At 38.6% G+C, this 24772-nt stretch overlaps 1 protein-coding gene across 1 annotated transcript in view; it reads left to right on the top strand.

The window, feature by feature from the left end:
• RFC1 (replication factor C subunit 1) overlaps positions 1–24772 on the top strand; it is a 77439-nt gene that overhangs the window by 10664 nt on the left and 42003 nt on the right. Inside the window, exons 2-4 of the mRNA XM_031664827.1 lie at positions 5560–5688; positions 12145–12220; positions 15125–15247. Coding sequence (XP_031520687.1) covers positions 5560–5688; positions 12145–12220; positions 15125–15247 — 328 coding nt within the window. The remainder of the gene's footprint in view (positions 1–5559; positions 5689–12144; positions 12221–15124; positions 15248–24772) is intronic.

Raw genomic sequence — 24772 nt, forward strand, 5'->3', positions numbered from 1 at the left:
CTCCCGGGTTCAAGTGATTCTCCTGCCTCAGTCTCCTGAGTAGCTGGTATTACAGGCACGCACTACCACGCCCAGCTAATTTTTGTATTTTTAGTAGAAATGGGGTTTTGCCACGTTGGTCAGGACGGTCTGGAACTCCTGACCTTGTGATCTACCTGCCTCGGCCTCCCAAAGTGCTGGTTTATAGGCGTGAGCCATCACGCCCTGCCGACTATTTCTTTTAGAAATGAAATTACTGGGCAAAGGGTATGTACCTTTAAAATTTTGATAAGTGTGGCTAGATTGCCTTCCATAAAGGTTATACCAGTTTTTTTTTTAAGGTGAAGTCTCGCTCTGTCACCAGGCCAGAGTGCAGTGGCATGATCTCCGCTCACTGCAACCTCTACCTCCTGGGTTCAAGCGATTCTCCTGCCTCAGCTTCCCAAGTCGCTGGGACCACAGGTGTGCGCCACTTTGCCCAGCTAATTTTTGTATTTTTAGTAGAGATGGGGTTTCACCATGTTGGCCAGGATGGTCTCGATCTCTTGACCTCGTGATCCACCCGCCTCAGCCTCCCAAAGTGCTGGGATTACAGGCATGAGCCATCGTACCCGGCCGAGGTTATACCAGTTTTACTTCTGTCAGCAGTAAGAGTGCGTGAGCATCTGTTTCCTCACATCCTTGACAGATATGGGCATTATCAGTCTTTTAAAACTTAGGGGAAAATGATCAAGTTTTAATGTATCTGCTTATTTGTGACGTCTAGTATTTTTTGTGTTTGTTGGTTATTTGCACTTATTTTATACTTTGCCTATTAGGAGCTTTTATTTATTTTTCTATTGATTGGGTTATCTTTTATTGATTTGTAGGAACCCTTTTTTACATGTTTTGTGTGTGTGTGTGTGTGTTTTAAGATAGGGTATTGCTCTGTTGCCCGGGTTAGAGTACAGTGGTTTGATGGTCATGGCTCACTGCAGCCTCAAACTCTTGGTGCACAAGTGATCCTCCCACCTCAGCCTTCTGAGTAGCTGGGACTACAGGCATGCAGGCATGTGTCACCACACCAAGCTGATTTTTTTTTTTTTTAAATTTGTAGAGATGGGGGTCTCCCTGTGTTGCCCTGGCTGGTATTGAACTCTTGGGCTCAAATGATCCTCCCGCCTTGGTCTCTCAAAGTATTGGGATTACAGGCGTGGGCCACCACACCTGGCCTGTTGTAGAGAGAGAGAGAGAGAGAGAGAGAGAGAGAGAGAGATATATATATATATTTTTTTTTTTTTTTTTTTTGAGACGAGTGTCGCTCTGTCGCCCAGACTGGAGTGCAGAGGGGCATTCTCGGCTCACTGCAACCTCTGCCTCCAAGGTTCAAGGGATTCTTGTGCCTCAGCCCCCTGAGTAGCTAGGATTACAGGCGTGCACCACCACACCTGACCAATTTTTGTATTTTTAGTAGAGACAGGGTTTTGCTATGTTGGCCAGGCTGGTCTCAAACTGCTGGTCTCAAGCAGTCCACCTGCCTCGGCCTCGAAAGTGCTGGAAATACAGGCGTGAGCCACTGCGTCCAGCCTGTTGTAGATATTTTTAAGTTAGTTGCTTTTTTTTTTTTTTTTTTGAGATAGTTTCACTATGTTGTCCAGGTTGAACTTGAACTCCTGGGTTCAAGCAATCCTCTTGTCTCAGCCTCTCTGGTAGCTGGGACTATAGGTGTGCACCACAGTGCCCAGCTCTGTTGCTTGCATTTTAACTTTGTTTATGGCACTTTTATTTTTGTGTAGTAAAATCTACCTTTCTTTAGGAATGGTTTCTGGCCTTGATGTTCAGCTTTGAGGGCCTTCCACTTGCCAAGATTGAAAAATAAATATAGGCCGGGCGCGGTGGCTCAAGCCTGTAATCCCAGCACTTTGGGAGGCCGAGACGGGCGGATCACGAGGTCGAGAGATCGAGACCATCCTGGCTAACACGGTGAAACCCCGTCTCTACTAAAAAAAATACAAAAAACTAGCCGGGCGAGGTGGCGGGCGCCTGTAGTCCCAGCTACCCAGGAGGCTGAGGCAGGAGAATGGCGTAAACCCGGGAGGCGGAGCTTGCAGTGAGCTGAGATCCGGCCACTGCGCTCCAGCCTGGGCCACGACAGAGCAAGACTCCGTCTCAAAAAAAAAAAAAAAAAAAAGAAAAATAAATATAAACATTTGTTCCTTTCTCCACTCATATGCTCAACAAGAATTATTCTATGCAGGCAAGAGAAATGTTTAGATCCATTATTTGGGAGTTAGACTTGTTTTTCTGCATTTCATGAAGTCTTTGAAGGTCTAGAACATTGGACAGCAAATGTTAATTGGAAGAGTCAGGTGAAGTCACACACTATAAATTAAGGACAAATTGCTGACCTTTGCCTCTTAGATGTTTACACCCCAGATGACTGCTCACACTGGAGATAGTTCTAAAAAAGTATGAGTAAAATGGCTTCCATTCTGATGAAAATTATTTTCTAAAAACTTTGATTTTTGGTGTATACTGAGTTAGGTTAGGATGCTGCAATTTCTTTAACTCTTACGTTGCCATCAGAGTATGGGGAAGTTTAGGGGAGTAGGGTAAAGTAATGCAAAAGGAAAGAAAGGAGGATGTGAGTGGAAATAATTACTTAGGGAGGAAATGGTGTAACAGTGCTAAGGAGTGGCAGTGCAGATTTTTGTGCAGACAAAACCCAGACAACTCAATGTTACCAGTAGCTGGATGTTCTGAATTACATTTTGTTTTCATTCTCTTCTCAGTTTTAAGCATTTTTGGTCTGAAAACAGGTTGAAAACCACCACTTGCTTTAACCAGGTTATTAGTTTACAGTTTGGTTATTTCCATGGCACACATGCACTATCATTCTGTCTTTCTCTGTGTGTATGTGTTTAAACAATCACTACTTTTTATTTTTATTTTTAAAATGTTTCCATCTATGAGCTCACTTAGAACAGTCACGATTGTTTGAGTGAAGAATCACTGTGTAATTTCAAAAAAGTGAAATTGATGTGAAACTCATTTGCTCCAGAAGCAATAAAGTAGTTGTCAGCCTCAGACTTGATTCTCTGTAATTATAGGAAAGAGGGTGGTTTTCTTTATTGTTCTTCTCCTCTTTAGCATCTGACACAGATGTCTCAGTTTCATAGCTGAGACACCCATTCTGTAAGCAGTATCTTTTAAACTTAGATTTAATTAGGATGGATTTGTAACTAGGAGATTTACAAAAGAGGATATATGTAAAGCCAGAGAAGTCTTTAATCCTTTTTTTAAATATTTGTTTATTTTGACCGGGCGCGGTGGCTCAAGCCTGTAATCCCAGCACTTTGGGAGGCCGAGACGGGCGGATCACAAGGTCAGGAGATCGAGACCATCCTGGCTAACACGGTGAAACCCCGTCTCCACTAAAAAATACAAAAAACTAGCCAGGTGAGGTGGCGGGCGCCTGTAGTCCCAGCTACTCGGGAGGCTGAGGCAGGAGAATGGCGTGAACCCAGGAGGCGGAGCTTGCAGTGAGCTGAGATCTAGTCACTGCACTCCAGTTTGAACGATAGAGCGAAACTCCGTCTCAAAAAAAAAAAAAAAATTTATTTACTTATTTTTGAGACAAAGTCTCATTCTGTCACCTAGGCTGGAGTGCAGTGGTGCAATCTCACCACACTGCAACTTCTGCCTCCCAGGTTCAAGCGATTCTCGTGCTCCAGTCTCCTGAGTAGTTGGATTATAGGCGTGTGCCACCATGCCTGGCTAATTTTCAGATTTTTAGTAGAAATGGGTTTTCACCATGTTGACCAGGCTGGTCTTGAACTGGCCTCAAGTGATTGTTTTGCATCGACCTCCCAAAGTGCTGGGATTACAGGCAAGAGCTACCTTGCCTGACCTTTTAAAAAAATTATTTAACATGCTCTGTACCTCAATTATCTGCTTTGTTTATTGGCTTAGCCACAAAGTTACTTGTGTGTGTGTGTGTGTGTGTGTGTGTTTCACACTTATTTGGGATTTTTGACATTGTAAGAGTATAACAATTATTGTCAGGATCTAGGAAATAATTGCTAACTTTTCTTAAACTTTACAAAGTACTTTTGTAGGCATTTCTCTCATGCAATAAAGAGAGGTAGGCTATAGGGATAAAAAGTGATAAAAACTGGTGATTACAACTATCAAGAATAGGAAGAGGGAAAATGATACAGGTGGTTCTTAAACCCAGTTCTTTGGAATTCAGATCCTATGTTCTCATTATTTTTTCTTCCTTATACCCTTTTCTATAAGCAGAGATAATGATAAACAGAGTGTTTCAGTAATATAAAGGGATGATAGTTCAGAAATGAGATGAGGGGAAGATTTTTACTGAGCCAGAATTGTGGTAGATGCATAATTAATCCACATAAAGGGTCAGTATTAGTCCCACTTTACTGAGGAGAAAACAGATAATACACAGTAGCTTGCCCAAAATCATACAGGTAGAAAACAGTAGAGCACAGATTTGAATTAAGGCTTCCGATTCTGAGGTCTGTTCCCTTTCCTCTATACTGCAATTTCTTAAACTAAATTTTAGAAAGGTGGGGAAGACTATGCAAAGGTTAGGAAAAGTGATTGATTTTAATTGTAATTAAATACAATTACATTGTAAATGTTTCAGTATGATTAATTTGAATTCTGTGGTTTAACAAGGGGGTGATTAAAGAGCGTATTGTAATAAGCATCAAAGGTTTTTTTTTTCTTCAGAATGTTGAACAATCATATAAAGGAAAACAATTAGGAGGTTTTTAGTTGCCAGGAATGATTAGGGTTGTGAGAGTTATTCTTCTTTCAGACTGGAGTATACGTTCCACCGACAAGGATCATATTCTCCAACTTTGTCTTCTCCCCAGTTGTGCCTGGGATGATGGGAAGTGGATGTGGATGTGCATGCATGATCAATAATAAGTAACTGCTACTTGCCTCTTTAGTAACTCTGCTGTCATTAGCAAAAATATCACTTGCTTATTTTGGTCTGTTTTTGGCCTGATTCTGAGAATTTATATTACTTTTCATTAGACCAATTATTCTTTTTTTTTTTTTTTTTTTTTTTTTTTGTGACGGAGTCTCGCTATGTCTCCCAGGCAGGCTGGAGTGCAGTGGTGTGACCTGGGCTCACTGCAACCTCTGCCTCCTGGGTTCAAGCAATTCTGCTCCCTCAGACTCCCAAGTAGCTGGAATTACAGGCACCTGTCACCACCATGCCCAGCTAATTTTTTGTGTTTTTAGTAGAGATGGAGTTTCACCATGTTGGCCAGGCTGGTCTCAAACTCCTGACCTCAAGTGACCCACTTGCCTTGGCCTCCCAAAGTGGAGGGATTACAGGCGTGAGCCGTTGTGCCCAGCTGACAAATTATTCTTAACTCAGGTAAAGTTATCAGTTAACTTGTGCACATGAAAAGAAAGCTAGTGTATTCATGGAACTATCTTGATAGGGAGAAATTACTCAGGGTAACCCAGTGTGTATATAAAGCTGTCCCATCTTACAATTGAAATTATAATTTTATGCAGTTAATGTTTATTCATGAATCTCCTGGTTTTTTTTGCTTTTAGGACATTCGGAAATTCTTTGGAGTAATACCAAGTGGAAAGAAACTTGTAACTGAAACAGTAAAGAAGAATGAGAAAACAAAGTCTGATGAAGAAACTTTAAAAGCAAAGAAAGGAATAAAGGAAATCAAGGTTAGTTTTCTGGATATAATTTTGCATTGTATGGAATGTAAAATAAGCTCAGTTCTTATACTTTTTTTTTCTTTGAGACGTAGTCTTGCTCTGTTGCCCGGGCTGGAGTGCAGTGACGCGATCTCGGCTCACTGCAAGCTCTGCCTCTCAGGTTCACGCCATTCTCCTGCCTCAGCCTCCTGAGTAGCTGGGACTATAGACACCCGCCACCACGCCTGGCTAATTTTTTGCATATTTAGTAGAGATGGGGTTTCACCGTGTTAGCCACAATGGTCTCGATCTCCTGGCCTTGCAATCCTCCCCCCTTGGCCTCCCAAAGTGCTGGGAGTACAGGCATGAGCCACTGTGCCCAGCCTCAGTTCTTATAGTTCATATCTTGGGAAGCTTGATATCAACTCAGAGGAAGCAGGTTTCAACTCAGAGGAAGAAAAAGAGTAATAAGGCTGTTCGTTCGTTTGTTCTTTCTCTCTCTCTCTCTCCTTTTCTCTTTTCTTTTCTCTTTCCTTTTTTCTTTTCCTCTTCTCTTCTCTTCTCTTCTTTCGACAGGATCTTGCCCTGTTGCCCAGGCTGGAGTGCAGTATCGTGATCACAGCCCACTGCAGCCTCGAACTCCTGGCCTCAAATGATCCTCCTGGCTTTGCCTTCCATGTAGCCAGAACTACAGGTGCTTGCCATTGTGCCTGGCTAATTAAAAAAAATTATTTTTTGATAGAGATGGGGTCTCAATTATGTTAGACAGGCTGGTCTTGAACGCCTGGCCTCAAGTAATCCTCCTGCCCTTGTCTCCCAAGATGTTGTGATTACAGGTGTGAGCCACCATGCCTGGCCACTAATTCTAATTAATGTAACTTACTACATTCATAGCTTGATGTTTTCCTGATGTAGAGATATAACCCCTTTTAGTTGTTAACACTTTGCATTTTAAGACCAAAGTTTGCTCACAGAGACATGAACCCCTATGCTCAGGTGGATGGTGTGAGATTTCTGGTGACGGAAGGCTTTGGAGGAAAGCTTTATTCTTTCCCCTGTTCTCTATGGGCCTGAGAGAAACTAAGATATAATGTCAATATGGAAAGTAGGCCATGGCTGCAGTAGTATATTTGAATTAATATTATTTCACTTTATGTAAAGTGTAACCATTTTGCAACTCTGCAAGTCCATCTGCCACCATCACTCCATTCTTCACGCCCTAGTTGTCATATATATTACACCTACATATGTTAATACTGCACAATTCAAGGTAATTTTGCTTTAAAAAGATGTGCATTTTTAAAAAAAATTAAGGCAAAAATTGCTCTTTTTATTTTACGCACGTATTTGCTATTTCTGATGCTGTTCATTTCTCACTGAAGATCTGAGTTTTCATCTAACATCATTTTATTTCAATTTGGAGAATTTTCTTTAGCATTTTTTTGTAGTGTAGGTCTGTTAGTGATAAACCTCTGCTAAGTTTCTGTTAATCTGAAAATGCCTGTATTTTGCCTTCATTCTTGAAGGTTATTTTTGCTGGGTATGGAATTTTGGGTTGACCGTGTTTTAAAAAATTTAAGCCTTTTAAAGATGTTCCACTGTTTTTTGGCTTCCAGTTTGTCTGATGAGATGCCTCCAGTCATTCATATTGTTTTCTCATGTGTGTTGTTTTTCTCATGGTTCATTAAAGAATTTTTTAATTTTTGGTTTTCAGCAGTTTGACTATGGCATACCTGAGTGTGGTTTTCTTGTGTTTATCCTGTTTTGGGTTTCTGAGCTTCTTTAATCTGTAAATTTATATCTTTTATCAAAATTGGGAACTTTTTGCTATAATTTCTTTAAATATTTTTGCTGCCTCATTCTCTCTCCTCTTCTTGAACTACAATTACGTAAACATTAAGAGTTTTGATATTATCTCACGGATCATTGAGCCTTGTTCATTTTTATCAGTCTTTTTTTCAGATTGAGTACTTTCTCTTTTTCCGTCTTTAGGTTCATTGATTCTTCTTTTATCTCCAATTTGCTGTTAAGGCTATCTAGTGAATTTTTATTTTATATATTATATTTTTCAATTCTAGAATTTTCATTTGTTTCTTTTTCATAACTTTAATCTCTCTCTTTTATGTCCTTGAGTGTAATTATAATAGCTGCTTTATTTTTTATTTTTTATTTTGAGACGGAGTTTTGCTCTTGTTGCCCAGGTTGGAGTGCAATGGCATGATCTTGGCTCACCACAACCTTTGCCTCCTGGATTCAAGCGATTCTTCTGCCTCAGCCTCCTGAGTAGCTGGGATTTCAGGCATGCGCCCCCTTGCCCGACTAATTTTGTATTTTTAGGAGAGTTGAGGTTTCTCCATATTGGCCAGGCTGGTCTCAAACTCCCGACTTCAGGTGATCTACCTGCCTCGGCCTCCCAAAGTGCTGGAATTACAGGCATGAGCCACCACGCCCGGCCTAGTAGCTGCTTGAAAATTCTTGTCTGCTAATGCTGACATCTGGGTTATATCAAGATTGGTCTTCATTAAGTGCTTTTTGTCCTGATTCTTTGGGTCATGTGTTAGTTCAGGCCACCATAACAAAATACTGTAAAGTAGATGGTACTGGCTGATTAGGTGTCTGGTGAGGGCCTTTTTCCTGGTTGGTACATGGCTCCCTTCTTGCTGTGTCCTCACATAGTCTCTTCTTAGTGCATTTGGGTGAAGAGAGAGATTGAGCACTCTGGTGGAGAAAGAGAGAGAGAGAGAAATTGAATGAGCACTCTGGTGTCTGTTCTTACAGAATGTGAATCCTGTCAGATCAGAGCCCCACCCTTATGACCTTATTTATCCTTAATTACTTGTTTAGAGATTCCACCTCCAAATATAGCCACCCCGAAGGTTATGGCTTCAACATGTGAATTTTGGGGACACAGACATTCAGGACATAACATTCCATCCATGGCCACTCAAAATTTATGTCCTTCTTGCATGCAAAATACATTCATTCCATCATAACAGCCCCCAAAGTCTTATTTCAGCATCAAGTCTGAAGTCCACAGTCTCATGTAAATATCATCCAAATCAGATATGGGTGATACTTGAGGTATGAATCATCCTGAGGCAAAATTTCTCTCTAGGTGTGAACCTGTGAAACCAGATAAGGAATGTGCTTCTAAAATATGATAGTGGAACAGACATATAGGGTAGACATTACCATTCCAAAGAGGAGAAATCAGAAGGCAGGGAGGGGTGATGGATCCCAAACAAGTCCAAAACCTAGCACGGCAAATTCCATCAGAACTTAAGCCTTGAAAATAATACTCTTTGGCTTGATGCCCTGCCCTCTAGACCCACTGGGTTAGTGGCTCTACCCCCACAACCATAGGCAGCTGTCCTGCTTCTGCAGCTCTGCTGGGCCGTCCTGCCCACAAGGCTTTAGGTGGTGGCTGTCTCATCTGTTGAAACCAAGCTCCATCTTTTGAAGAGGCAGTTCTGATGGTTGATCTCTGAATTGCTTTTGGGACCATTCTTCCCTTTTCTTGAAAAATAGCCCTGTTGTCCTGTCACTGGAATCTCAGAAGTCTGACAGCCTTCTTTCATTTTGTCCTTTCTCCATCCTCTTCAATTCAAACTGACAGTGTTTTTGCTTGTATAATCCCGTAATCTCTTTATCAAGTGATACTCCAGCTACATCCTTGCTATTCTCTTTAGAACATGCTTTTTCTTTTCTTTTCTTTTTTTTGAAACAGTCTTGCTCTGTTGCCCAGACTGGAGTGCAGTGGCGCGATCTCAGCTCACTGCAACCTCCGTCTCCCAGATTGAAGTTAATCTCCTGCCTCAGCCTGCTGAGTGGCTGGGACTGTGGTTGCGTGCCACTGTCCAGCTAATTTTTTGTATTTTTGCTAGAGTTGGGGTTTCACCATATTGGCCAGGCTGGTCTCAAACTCCTGACCTCAAGTGATCCGCCTGCCTTGACCTCCCAAAGTGCAGAGATTACAGGTGTGAGTCACCACGTCCGGCCTAGAACATGCTTTATCATTTTTTGAAATATGGACAGGCTGAGAATTTTACAAACCTTCAAGCTCTGGTCCCTTTCTGCTGAACAGTTTCTTCTGTAGTTCATCTCTTCCCTTTTGCATTTGACTACAAGCAGTCAGAAGGACTCAGGCTGCATCTTCAAGATTTTGCTTTGAGATCTCCTCAGCTAAATATGTGATTTCATCGTTCACAAGTTCCATCTTTTACAAAGCACTAGGACCCAACTTGGCCAAGTTCTGTGCCACTTTATAGTAAGAATTGCCTTTCTTCCAATTTCCAATAATCTCTTTCTCATTTCCATGTAAAACCTCACCAGGCTGGCCTTTAACATTCATATTTATACCAGCATTCTGTTCATGATGATATATGCTCTGAGATGAAAGAGGCTTCTTCTCTAGCTCTTCTCTTTTCTTCATCAGCTCTCATTGTTATTACATCTAAAGTTCATATTTCTACCAGCAGTTCCTTCATGGCAGTCTAGGCTTTTTCTACATGCTAGAAGACATCTAGCCTCTACCCAATTCCAAAGTCACTTCTGTATTTTAGGTTTTGTTTTTGTTTGTTTGTTTGTTTTTTTTTTTTACAGTAGTACTCCATTTCTTGGTACCAAAATCTGTATTATACAATCAGAGTTCTGTAGAGAAACAGAAGCAATAGGATGCATGTGTGTATACATAGAGAGATTTATTACCAAGAATTGGTACCCTGATGTTTTAACTGGGAGTCCAAAGGCAGGAAGAAAGTATCCCAGAGATGTCCCAGCTCTAAGGCAGTCAGGCAGGAGGAATTCCCTCTCATTCAGGAGAGGATTAGCCTTTGTTCTTTTCAGACTTTCAGCTGATTGGATGAGACTTAATGCCATCAGGAAGGGCAATATGCTTTACTTAGTCTATTGATTTAAATATTAAGCTCATTCGAAAACATCCTTGCAGAAACACCCAATATGATGTTTGACCAAATATGTAGACATCTTGTGGTTCAGTCAGGTTCACACATAAAATTAACCTCAGCAGGTCACATTTCCTCTTTATTTGTATGTTCTAGTTGTTTTGGATTATCTTGGACATTGTGAATGATACAGTGTAGGAACTTTGGATCCTGTTATATTCCTTCAAAGAGTGTTGATTATTTTGGTTTATCAGGCATTGATCTTGGTGTACTTAAGCTCTAAACTCTTGCCTACCCTGTAATGGGCAGCAGCTGAAATCTTTATTCAATTCTTTTAACCTTAGCTAAGCACTAGGAGTTGTTCCACATATGTATAATTCAGGAGATAGCCAGAGATTTGGGTAAAGTTTACAGGCAGAATTTGGGATTTCTTTCTGTGGCTTTCTCCTTTCCTTGATACCTTCTTCTCTTACTTTTGAGTTGTAGTTGATTCTAACTCTGTCCTTGATCCAGTGGTATATGTAAATTATAATTGCTCATTTGATCCATTTTCTTGCAAGCTAGTTGATTGTTCTTATGTTTTTGAAGTTTTATTGTAATGGATAGGAATAGTTTCTATTTCTACCTTATAATTGATTATAATCAGTTTTTTCACTGTCTGACTTCTTGATGCTTTCTGAGAAAATTTGAATATGTTAGAAATGTGATGTTTAACTATAAAATATAAATAATACCTTTTGCATTGGTTTTATTTAGTATTTTTTTTTTTTTGAGATGGAGTTTCGCTCTTGTTCCCCAGACTGGTGTGCAATGGCGTGATCTTGGCTCACTGCAACCTCTGCCCCCCAGGTTCAAGCGATTCTCCTTCCTCAGCCTCCCGAGTAGCTGGGATTACAGGCATGCACCACCACACCTGTCTAATTTTGTATTTTTAGTCGAGACAGAGTTTCTCCATGTTGGTCAGGCTGGTCTTGAACTCCCAACCTCAGGTGATCCACCTGCCTTGGCCTCCCAAAGTGTTGGTTTTACAGGCATGAGCCACTACGCATGGCCGGTTTTATTTAGTTTCCTAAGGGGCATTGGCAGTGGTAGGCCACTAGCTTAGCATTTATTCCTGTTTCTGTCTTTTCATTTTCAGGAAGCACTTGCCTTGTAATATCTAATATCCTTTTATTCTTTGTTGTATACATAGGTTAGTGTTGAAAGTGGAGCTGAATAATGTTATAGTGTTTTCTGTAATTCTTTTTTTCCCATTGTGGTACAGTTACTGTCTGGCCTATTTTTAGCCAATAAGGGTATATTACTGACAGTTTAGGCTGGAGAATTCTTTGTTGTGGAGGACTAGTCCTATGCATTGTAGGATGTTTAATAGCATCCCTGATCTACTTGTTAGATGACAGTAAACCTCCCTACCCCTATTTGTGACAAGTAAAAATGTTTCTAGACATTGAAAAATGTCTTCTGGTGGGGGGCGGGTATGCAAAATTCCTCCTATTTAAAATGACTGAGCCCAAATCTAACGAGAAAAAAAGGATAGTTATATAGGCTTATTTATGTTCTAATTATACTGTGATGTTTATAGGTAAATAGCTCCCGTAAAGAGGATGACTTCAAACAGAAACAACCAAGCAAGAAAAAGAGGATCATCTATGATTCAGGTAATATTTCTTCTGTGGAGCTTTAAAGTTTTAAGGTTATTGTATATCCCTTAGCACAGCGATGGGTGTGGTGGCTCACGCCTGTAATCCCAGCACTTTGGGAGGCCAAGGCAGGCAGATGACTTGAGGTCGGGAGTTTGAGACCAGCCCGGCCAACATGGTGAAACCCCGTCTCTATTAGAAATACAAAAATTAGCTGGGTGTGGTGGCATGCGCCTGCAATCCCAGCTACTTGGGAGGCTGAGGTATGAGAATTGATTGAACCCTGGAGGCAGAAGTGGCAGTGAGCCAAGATCGCCACTGTACTCCAGTCAGGCTGACAAGAGTGAGACTTTGTCTCCAAAAAAAAAAAAAAAAAAGTAAATAAACTATGTTCTGAGACACATAGCTCTCTGAGGTATTAATAAGTGCTGTGAGAAGGGTGCTGTATGCTCAAGTGAAATTTCAAATAATTTTATTATAGAACTTATCAGAACCAAAATCTGTTTGTATTAAAGATTCCTTCAGAAAGTGATAGAGTATGCAGCATTTGTCAAACTTAATTTGGATGTGATATGTGTTTTTATTTAATTTAATTAATTTATTTAGAGACAGTCTTGCCCTGTTGCCCAGGTTGGAATGCAGTGGTGTGATCTTGGCTCACTGCAACCTCTGCCTCCCAGGTTCGAGCGATTCTTGTGCTTCGGACACCGCAGTAGCTGGAACTACAGGCGTGCAGCACCATGTCTAGCTAATTTTTGTAATTTTAGTAGAGATGGGGTTTTACCATGTATCCCAGGCTGGTCTCGAACTCCTGGCCTCAAGCAATTCACCTTCCTCGGCCTTTCAAAGTGTTGGGATTGCAGGCATAAGCCTCTGCATCTGGCCCTGTTATTTTTAAAAATACTTGTATTAATTTCTTTTCCAGTTGAGGTTGTTGGAAGTTAAATTTGAAAAATAGTGCCTTAGAATACTGTTTTTAAAGCAAAAAATCTAAGATTTAATTTTTGTGCCTTATTGAAAGATCTGGCTTTTTTGGGTTGCATTTAAAAAGGAATAAACACAATTTAAAGGCTTTTCTTTGAATGTAATTTTAAAATAGGGAACAAATTTTTTTGCATGCCTTTTATGATGCACAAAATGATGGTAAAATGATGATAGAATTCAGAAAGTTTCAGTTTTTGCTTTTGTGAAGAAGATCTGTCTCTTCTGTTTTATTTTTATGTGGTGTGAATTTTTTTTTTTTTTTTTTTTTTTGAGACGGAGTTTTGCTCTCTCACCAAGGCTGGAGTGCCGTGGCACGCTCTCTGCTCACTGCAACCTCTGCCTCCTGAGTTCAAGTGATTCTCCTGCATCAGCCTCCCAAGTAGCTGGGATTACAGGTGCCCACCACCATGCCTGGCTAATTTTTGTAGCTTTTAGTAGAAAAGGGATTTCACTATGTTGGCCAGGCTGGTCTTGAACTCCTGACCTCAGGTGATTTTGCCTGCCTCGGCCTTCCAAAGTGTTGGGATTACAGGCGTGAGCCACTGCATCCGGCCTTCTGGTGTGAATTCTTAAAATAAAAAATGTGCCTAAAGAAGCATTTATGGATTGTCAAGATTTTCACAGTACTATCAAAGGTTCTGAATTCTGAAAGTACTTAAGTGTTTACTGTGTGCCTTTTATTGCTCTGTATTGTAAAGAATTTGAAAGAAGTACGTGTTCTTCTTCCCCAGGAGTTTTGTTTGTTGGGAAACTGGAAATGTGTTTGATACAGTTTACTACAGTGTGACAGGATTTATAAATGCGTGGTGCAAGGGAAGAGGAAGGACATTAAAGTTTATGAAACATCTATTTTGTACCAGGCACTATGCCAGGTACTCACACTTTTTTCCTGACTTTTATTTAAGTGCCCTGGGAGATTAGGCTGTGGTAAACAGAATAATGGCCCCAAAAGATATCCACAGCCTAATTCTTAGAACCTGTGACTATATTAGGTTATATGGGAAAGGTAAGTAAAAGTTACAGATGGTGTTAAGATGGCTAATCAGATGACCTTAAAAGTAGGGAGATTAGGTCAGGCGTGGTGGCTCTTGCCTGTAGTCCCAGCACTTTTGGAGGCTGAGGCGGGTGGATCACTTGAGGTCAGTCAGGAGGTCCAGACCAGCCTGGCCAACATAGTAAAACGCCGTCTCTACTAAAAATACAAAAATTAACTGGCGTGGTGGCACGTGCCTGTAGTCCCAGCTGCTGAGGAGTCTGAGGCAGGAGAATCACTTGAACCCGGAAGGCAGAGGTTGCAGTGAGCTGAGATCACTCCACTGCACTCCAGCTTGGGCAACAGAGTGAGACTCTGTCTCAAAAAAGAAAAATAAAATAGGGACATTATGCTGGATTATCTGGGTGGGCTCAGTGTAGTCACAAGGAATAGGGAGGCAGAAAAAGGGTTTCGAGAGTGAGATTAACTGTGGAGGAAGGTTAGAGGATCCAGGGAGATGGCAACATGAGGACTTCCGCTTGATGCTGCTGGCTTTGAAGATGGAGGAAGGGTCCTTGAGCCAGGAAATGCTGGCATCCACTAGAGATTGGAAAAGGCAAATAAAATTCTTTCTTAGAGTATCCAGAAAGGAACATAGCCCTACTGGTACCTTGACTGGGCCAATGAGACCCATATTTACCGTCTGTCTAACCTCCAAAACTGGAAGATAATAAATTTAGTGGCTTAGTTGTTTCAAGCCACTAAGTTTGTGGCCATTTATTATAGCTGGAATAGGAAACTAATACATAGTCTTAACACTGAGTAAAAGTAACCTGTGAGAATTCACAGAAGACATGTGCCTTGAAAAAGACCTTGAGGAATTGGTTCACCATGACTACTTTAAAAATGCACTGTATTATAATAGTTCTTTTCCAAGTTTCATTTTATTTTTCTCTCACATACAGATTCAGAGTCAGAGGAGACGTTGCAGGTAAAAAATGCCAAAAAGCAACCAGAAAAACCGCCAGTATCTTCTAAACCTGGTAAAATTTCACGGCAGGATCCTGTTACATGCATTTCAGAAACAGGTAAGGTTGCATTGTGTGTTATGTTCTTGAGTTTTTTGTTGGTGTCTAAATGTACCTCCTTCACTTTGAATGGAATTTCTACTGCCTTTTTGCTTTGTTGAGTTATATTTATCAGGGAAGGCTGGGATCATCTTTGGCATTTCCTGTGGATTAAGGACCAATTACAGGGAAATTGGCTCTTGGAATTTTTTTTAAGTGCTCGTACTGAATCATATAAATTGAAGCTTAATCTTGAATCACATATTAAAATAGTATTGGGTTGTTTTAGAACTACTTTTTTAATGTAAGCTTTTTATCCGGCAGGCCAAAGTCAATAATCTAAGTGTAGAGTGATTACTCACATTTGTGATTTATTATTTAGCACTGATGTTGAATTCCTTGTATTCTCTGGTGACACTGAAAATTAAAGTATTGGGTTTTTTTTTTTGAGACGGATCTCACGCTGTCGCTTCAGGCTGGAGTGCAGTGGCCGGATCTCAGCTCACTGCAAGCTCCGCTTCCCAGGTTCACTTCTATTCTCCTGCCTCAGCTCCTGCATGGACTTGCATGCCATCCCCCGCTATTTTTGTATTTTTAGTAGAGACGGGTTTCACCGTGTTAACTTGTGATGGTCTCGATCTCCTGACCTCGTGATCCGCCCATCTCGGCCTCCCAAAGTGCTGGGATTACAGGCTTGAGCCACCGCGCCCGGCCAAGTATTGGGTTTTTTAAAGAAGATTGTTTTGTACTTAAATTTAGTTCTGTTAGGTCTGTTTTAAGAGTAATCAAAGTGCAAAGGACATTTATAAATAATTATGTGCTAATCTGAAATATTTTGTTGTGTAAATAATTGTTTCATGAATACTGTTCTTTTATGTAAGGATCCCAGAGTTATATTGTCATCCTAGAAGAAAAGCTCAGATAAGTTAGTGAAGTCATTTTGATTGTAACATTGTTAACCCTTGGAGGAGACCATAACCGGAATAATACGGGATGATGTACATGAAAGGGCCAGACCCAGTGCCTGACACATTGAGTAGGCAGTCCAAAGGAAAAAATAAAAAGAAAAACCAAGTCCATAGGTGAACTTTGTAAGTTATGTGAAACATTTGCTGATGAAATTGTTCAAAATATTAAAGACAAAGTGTAAGTGATGTGAGCATATTTTTTGGGAAATTTTTCCTAAACTGAGACGTTTCTTTGTTATGGTCAGGTGACTGACTCTTAACTTTCTCGTGCTGTTGCTAAATATCTGCTCAGGCACATTGTGTAAACGAACCCTTAAATTGAGAGGCTCTCCTCTTAGCTCTGGCTACCTTTGTGAAGTTTTGAACATGTGGGAGGGGAGAGTAAGAACAGTATGGTGATAGGTTTATTATGTAACTGAAGGTGGTGTGATTAGGCTTTCCAGTGACACCCTGAAAAACGTCAAAGTTAGTGTGCAGCCGGCCATGGCCTTCAACTGTGGATCAAGGCTGTTGTTATCTGGTGATTTTAAGTAAACAAAAAGGTCAGATAATTTAAGTTCTGATCACAGTTTCTTTCACATTGGACTGTTTATTTCAGACAAGCAATTTTTTTCTTTCTGTATCTAGTCATCCATTAAGATGAGCAATATTTGAATGTTACTTTCTGAAGAGATGTCCAGCTTTTTATCTGAAAACTTTTTATGAACATTAGGCAGTGTTCGTGTCGTTTGCTGGTAGCATATACATGTGAAAGTAAACATTGTCCTCTTGTTTTAGCTAAAAATCTTGGGGTATGATGTACCTATCTAAGGTGGTGTTCAGTATTGTGCATTATTCTATTTTTTTCTTAGAATTGAGATGTAGGGAAGAAGCTTGCTTTATTATTGCCTGTTTTATCTTTTCATACTTTATTGTTTGAAATGATAGGTGAATGGGAGGAAGATAAGCCTTTTCCTTCATACAAGAGAATGAGACTATTAAAAAAAGTCCATAATAAGATTGGCATAATAAAATCACAAATATATGAGTTTCAAAAAAGAGAAGTAACAGCTTTTTCAAATTAATATTCTACTGGAAAATCCTTGACCTTAAAGTAATACTTTCGTTACTCTTTACTTTAGACTAGAACCATACTTTTCAATATTGGGTCATAAATATTTTTGTTTTATATTACCAGTATAAGGTTAAATAAAATATGTGTGTGTGTGTAATAGAATTGGGCATTACCTCATTCCATAAAATAGAATGAGTATTCCCAATATTTGTGTAATAGTTTAAAAGTAAAAATTCTAATCTAAAACTGTATTGTTTATCTAGAGATTGGAGCTTCTTGTGGAAAAGTATCATATGACATGATTCAGTTTAAAAAAACCTGTTAATTCCAAAAGATAGGATTTTTTTTTCATTATTGCGTACTATCTTTTCTTATGTTCTGTATTCTGATTTTAAAAACAACTTTTGGTTCTATTGGCATTTTTCTTGTGGCATAGCATGTGTACTGTTTAAAAGCATGGCCTTGGTTAAATCTTTACTTAACTTTCCTTGTGTTTTAGTTTACTTCTATGTAAAATGGAGACATCACTAGTACCTGCATCAGCAGCCTTTTGTGATAGTCAAATGAGATAATTCTTGAAAAGCATTTAAAATAGGGTCTGACTTAGGATCTAAAATAGTAAATGCTCAATAAGTATTAATTGTTATTCTTATGTTTTGACTCTATTATAAGCCTACATCTGCCTTTAAAGACATTTTGTATTTGTTTACTTACTTAGGGCTTTCTATTGATTTTGTAATTGAGCTTTAGAAATTTGGGAATGATATTTGGCTCACTTATGTTATGGATTTGTGTCATCCATTATGGGAACTACTAGTTATTTGTGGCTGTGGAGCACTTGAAATGTACTTAGTCTGAATTGAGAATGCTGTAAATGTGAAATACACACAGATTTCACACAGCAAAGGAAACAGTCAACAAAATGAAATGACAACCTACAGATTGGGACAAAATTTGCAAATCATATATCTGATAAGAGGTTGATATCTAAAATGTGTGAATAATTCATACAATTCAATAGAAAAACAGTCAAATTTAAAAATGGGTAAAGGACCTGAAGAGACATTTCTCCAAAGAATGCGTAAAAGTGGCCAACAGGTATATGAAAAAGTGTTTAATATCATTAATCCTTAGGGAAATGCAAATCAAAACCAGTATGCAATAACACCTCACTCGTTAGGATGGCTATCATTAAAGAATAAAGGGATAACAAATGTTATTCACAGTGTGCAGAAAAGGGAACCTGTACACCATTGGTGGTAATGTAGATTGGTGCAGCCATTATGGAAAACAGCATGGAGGAGCCCAATGGAATTAAAAATAAAACCGCCATATGACCCAGCAGTCTCTCTTCTGGGCATATACCTAAAGGAAATGAAATCACCACCTCAGAAAGTTATCTGCACTCCCATATTCATTGCAGCATTATGCACAAAGCCAAGATACGGAAACAACCTAAGTGTCAGACGGTGGATGGATGAAGGAATTGTGGTATATGTAATCATGGAATATTATTTGGCTTAAAAAAAAAGGAGGTTCTGTCATTTGCCACAGCATGTATGAACCCGGCAGACATTATGTTAAGTGAAATGTCAGGCACAGAAGGAAGAATATTGCGTGATCTCACTTATAATGCAAACTCTTAAAAAAAAGTCAATAGCGAATGCAACAGTGGTTGCGGGGGTTGAGGAGGACATGGGGAGATATTGATTAGAGGTTACAAAGTAGCAGATACATGGGATGAACAAGTCCAGAGATCTAATGTATAACATGAGGACTATAGTTAATAAAGTTGTACTGTATTTGGGATTCCTGCTAAATTAGTACATTTTAGTTGCTCTTGCCACAAAAATAAAATGAGTAACTATGTGAGATGATGGATATGTTAATTTGCTTCACTCTAGTATTTATTTTACTATCTATATATCCCCTAATATCATGTTGTATACTTTAGATATATACAATAAAATTTATTTTAAAAACACAGATTTCAAAGACTTCCTACACAAAAAAGGTAAACTACCTTGTTAATTTTTTGTTATTGATCCCATTTTGAAATGCTAATAATTTGGATCTATTGGGTTAGATAAAATATATGGTTAAAATTAATTTCACTTCTTTCTTTCTACTTTTAAAAATGTGGCTATGAGAAAATTTGAAATTTTATATGTGGCTTGTATTTTATTTCTGTTGCATAGTGCTTTATAAGCAATGAAAAACAGATTTAGGAAAAATGTAGGTTTCAAGTATTTTTGCTTATATTATTATACAGCTAGCTTTTTAGATTATTGTTATACAGATTTTTAGGCTTTCCATTTTGCTCCATGAGAAATATTTTTCATCATCACTTTGATTAGCTCTGTCTTCTACTAGGATTTATTGATTTTTAAAAACTAATTTAACCACATTAATTTCCCAAGTTACAGGAAAAGGAAAGAACTGCTTATAAATATCTTTATAGCCAACTATTGACTCTAGTAAAATGTTCTTCAAGGTTAGTAAAAACCCAAATACTTGTTGTACTGGGTAAATATATTTACTTTTAGCTGTTTAATGAAGTGAGAGACCTTGAGTCTTGTTTGGCGAAGATTGACCTTTTATTATGGTTTCATCAGGGCCTGCTGTTTGATCGAAAATGGTGGGGGTTTTTCCTGCCTTGAATTGTTTGACTGGTAATTTTAATTGTGCACATAATTCCGGAGGCAGTTAGTACTCCTGAAGTTATAATTATTTGAGGAGTGTTAAATGGGAAAAAAATTGGTGATGTTGTGTTCTCTAGGTTACAGGTTACCATGTAATAACAGTGACTTGTGACTTTGGAAAATAGTAGCAGAAAATATTCTTGGCGATGTGTGTAACATTCTCTTTGCTAACTTTTAGAGACATATAGTTTTGTGCATGGGACAAATAGGTATAGATTCTGTATATGATAGAGAGCTTCTCTTAGATGTTTTCAGGGAAACCTAGAGTGATAAGGGTAGAAAATTTCCTTCAAGTAAGTATTATATTTTTTTGATTATACTTGTTCAAAAATTAATAATACTTTGTACATTAAAATTCTGTATAAAGGAAACTAAATTTAGAATTTTTGAAGATGAGGTATTTAAATTAATATTATTTTAAATTACCTAAGTAAATGTTCCATTCACACACACACACACACACACACACACATATTTGAGTAGCATCTTTTTTTTTTTTTTTTTTTTTTGAGACGGAGTCTCGCTGTGTCTCCCAGGCTGGAGTGCAGTGGCGTGATCTCGGCTCACTGCAAGCTCCGCCTCCCGGGTTCACGCCATTCTCCCGCCTCAGCCTCCCAAGTAGCTGAGACTACAGGCGCCCGCCACCACACCCGGCTAGTTTTTTGTATTTTTAGTAGAGACGGGGTTTCACCATGTTAGCCAGGATAGTCTCGATCTCCTGACCTCGTGATCCACCCGCCTTGGCCTCCCAAAGTGCTGGGATTACAGGCTTGAGCCACCGCGCCCGGCCGAGTAGCATCTTACTGTAAAATTTCTACAGCTTGCTTTTTCTTTTTTTTTCTTTTTTTTTGAGATGGAGTTTCGCTCTTGTTAGGATCTTGGCTCACCGCAACCTCTGCCTCCCAGGTTCAAGTGCATCTCCTACCTCAACCTCCTGAGTAGCTGAGATCACAGGCATGCACCGCCATGCCCGGCTAATGTTGTATTTTTAGTAGAGACGAGCTTTCTCCATGTTGGTCAGGCTGGTCTCGAACTCCCGACCTCAGGTGATCCACCTGCCTCAGCCTCCCAAAGTGCTGGGATTACAGGTGTGAGCCACTGCGCCTGGTCTACAGCTTGCTTTTTCATAACTTAATGCCTTAACCCTCCCTTCTCCCTTCCCTCCCAGTAGAAGAATTGAGTAGATCTTTGGATGTCTCTCGTACACTTAATTTTTTAATGTCATCTAGTTTTATATCTTCTACAAATTTGATAGATTTATCTTTGTGTTTCTTCCTGAATCATTATTAAAATTGTTTAGCATTAAGGGACAAAGTTTTTTTCAAAATTTGCTTTGAATCATCAGCACCCTGGATATAGCTGTTTAGTTTCTTATGTATAGCTGTCTAATTACTTATGAATCTTAGTAATGACTATTATTTTGTATTTCTCTATCTTGCCATAAATCAGTGTTTCTCAACCAAGGGTGATATTGCCTTCTGAGGGACCTTTGGCAATATCTGGAGACAGTTTTGGTTGTCACAACTGGGGGATGCTACAGCATGTAATTGGCAGAGGCCAGGTATGCCACTAAGCATCCCACAATGCACAGGACAGAGAGTTACTTGGCTTAAAATGTCAATAACGTGGAGGTTAGAAACCCTGCCTCTTATCAGAAGAGAATTTGGTAGATACTTTGTTTAAGTCCAGATATCGTTTTTAGTATTCATTTCACCTACTAGTCTGATAACTCACAGAGGAAATGAAGGCTTAGGGCTTAGTTTATGCTCAGTGAGACCTTGTCTACTTCAGTTGAGTGCCATTATGTTGCTCCTGACCTGTTCATGATGTTACTGCATAGCATTGTCACTAAATCTGTAATCTTCTGTAGTTCTGTGGTTGTGGATCTGCCTTTCTATTTTTTTGACAATTAGGACTTCATTTCTTTAATCTTCAGGGATTTCTATTTTATGTGATGATTCAAAGGTCACTGATAGTGCTTTAGCAATTTTATCTGCAAATGCACATATTTATGAGAGCTAGATGCTTTCTTATAATCTTTTTTGCTAATTTGTTCTTCAATTCTCTTTTATTAATGTGTATTACGAGACCTGAAAAAAATTAAGTGGCATATGGAGAGGAAGGAGATTTGAAAAGGGCACAGTAAATAATGAGACACTAAAATATTGAGGTTCTGAAGCATCTCTGAAAATGAACAGACTGTTCTGGTGACACGTACTTTGCTGTCAGGCACTTGTGAAATTATGAGGGACATAGAACTGTATTCCAGAATGCCAAGGAAGTAGGATTATGTTATGAAAATATCATTAAGTACTAATAATATACAATACAATATATAATAATAAAATAATATACAAAGTGACTTATATTTGGCTTTGATACTAAGACCAGCACTGTTCTCTCCTCTTGTGTGGGGAAGATGTATGTGAATGGCATTGGGGAAATTGCATTGCAGAATCACTCCCTTAGCTCTGTGGCCAGGCAGGTTTCCTTCTATTGCCCGTTTTATGCCTTAGAATTGTAAGAAGCTTTGGGTAATGGATCTGTGGCAACTACCCAGGCCTTTCCCCCACTTTTTCTTATTCAGGCATTTCAGTGGACTCGGTACCCGTGTGGTGGATAACATCACATTGCAAGCCAGTACTTTTTTCTCTTATTTATTATTACTCAGCTACCTCACTAGACTCCATGAATTATAAAATAAGGTTTATTTTAAAAATATAACTGACTCTATTTGATTCTAAGAGGATTCATTTGTAGTGAATCATGAGATCTCTGGTTTCTTGATTGAAGATGAGCAATCTTAGAAGTTTTATTTTATGCCGATATGTATAGAATGTCTGATTTACCATATAAATGGGCAAAAGTGGTATGTTTAGTTTCTCTTCCATCCACTTAATTTAACCAATATTTATTGAAGGCTTGGCTCGTATATGAACCTTTTTCTGTCTCTAAAACCAAAATGATGGTTTAGATTTTTGACTCATGGAAATATTGAAAAGAAGCTTTATAGAAAAAGAGTTTGAACAGTTTGATTCATTTTTTAGTTTTTGACTTGTTGCTAAATAAATTATTTTTAGTCCCTGTAACTGGATCTCTTCATTAATTTGCTTTTTGTGTATTCTAGACCAAAGAAAAGAAAATCACAGAATTAGAATTCAGAGATCTGTTTGGAAAGGCCAGATTCTCAGCAGTATGAATTCCAGAATTAGATTTTTTTCCTTCTTGCCTTATAAATAGATTTTTATATGGACCCCCACATTTTTTATTTCTCTTTTGTTATTCTTCTAAATAAATGAATGTATCTAACTCAGAATGTCAAAGCAATCTTCTCTCCCACGCAGTTCCTCTGCTGTGTGTAGGATAATATGATAATGCTAGTTTGCTTGGTTGTTGGTACCGCATTTGAGGTTATGTTGCCTATAAATACAAATAAATGGTGTTTTTACAAGAAGACAGATATCCTAGAGGGAAAATCTAAGTGTTCAATTGTTCGTGATTTTCAACCAGTTCTCCTCAATTTGACTTAGATCTGTTTATCATTATTTTATTGTAAGTTTCTGGGGAGAAGAGAACATGGTTTGCCTTTGGCTTCCAATGAGGCGGAATCCAATTTAAGCTTATTAGAAAACAAGAACAAATGTTAAAAAAGAATAACTACAACTTTATTTGGAATGTTTCATCTCTACACACTGTGTAGGATTGTAAAATATTTATTTTACATGAGGATCCTCACAGCAACACCTGTTAAGTCACTGTCTGTTGGAAGCAGCTAGTTGTAACCTTGGCCTGTGTTGTCTTCTTTCCATAATATATTGGTATAGCCTTTAAAATGTTAAAGGCAAAGGAACTTTAAGACAACTAGTTGAGAAGTCATAGTAGAGAAACAGTAGGACTGCTTGTTCTTCAAGTTTTCTGGTTTCATCAAGGCAAGATGACAGTGTTTTCAGATATGCCTGTGGCTTATAGGATACCATATTTATTTATAAAATAAATATGAAATCCTTTATATTTGTGAGAAATATCTCAATGCTTAGGATCATGAATTTGCTTTTTTTTTTTTTAAATGTTATTCTCATAACTGTAAGGAGTACTAAATAGGTATTAAAGCAAGGGAGCCAGTCCTTGAGAATTAGCCTCCCTTTTTCTTTTCATAATTGTGTTTTACTGGAGTTACTCGTACTTTCCGAGGGACTTAGAGAGCTGTTTATTTTGTAGTTAACAGAGAAAAGGAGCCTTATTTGCAATTTTTGTTTATCCCAATGAAAACATACTTAAAGTATCTTGTAGAACACTCCCATATTTTTTCTTTGGAGATCCATGTGTAATTAAATTTTCTCAGAAATTATAAAAATGTTTATAAACTTATGCCCGTGTTTAGCTATAGCACAATTTTTTGATCTATAGCTTAAAGACATTGTTCAATTCAAATTCATGTATTCAGAGAACGGCTCTGTTACCCTCCACTATTGTACAGAGATCTCTGGTAGAGGAGGCTCATGACAAGAACCTCCCTTTTTAGGGGTGATGTTTATACCTATAACATTAGGGTGCACATAAAAGAACAGAGTGATGCATTTTGTTTTTTTGACAGCTTAATTTTGCTCTTTTCATGAGTTTTTTTTTTTTTTTTTTTCAGTCTTGAAATTTGGGCTTAATATTTCATGGCTTCATGAGTCCATTGTATAGTTAGACCATAATTTATATAAATATTTTCCCGATTTCAAGCATGTCAGTTGCTTACACTTCTTATGCTCCTAATAGTGTGATGACTAGACTAAATTTATATGTAAATATTTGTCATCACCTCTGAGTATCTCCA

The sequence above is a fragment of the Papio anubis genome, chromosome 3 (genome assembly GCF_008728515.1).
Source record: "Papio anubis isolate 15944 chromosome 3, Panubis1.0, whole genome shotgun sequence".
NCBI lineage: Eukaryota > Metazoa > Chordata > Mammalia > Primates > Cercopithecidae > Papio > Papio anubis.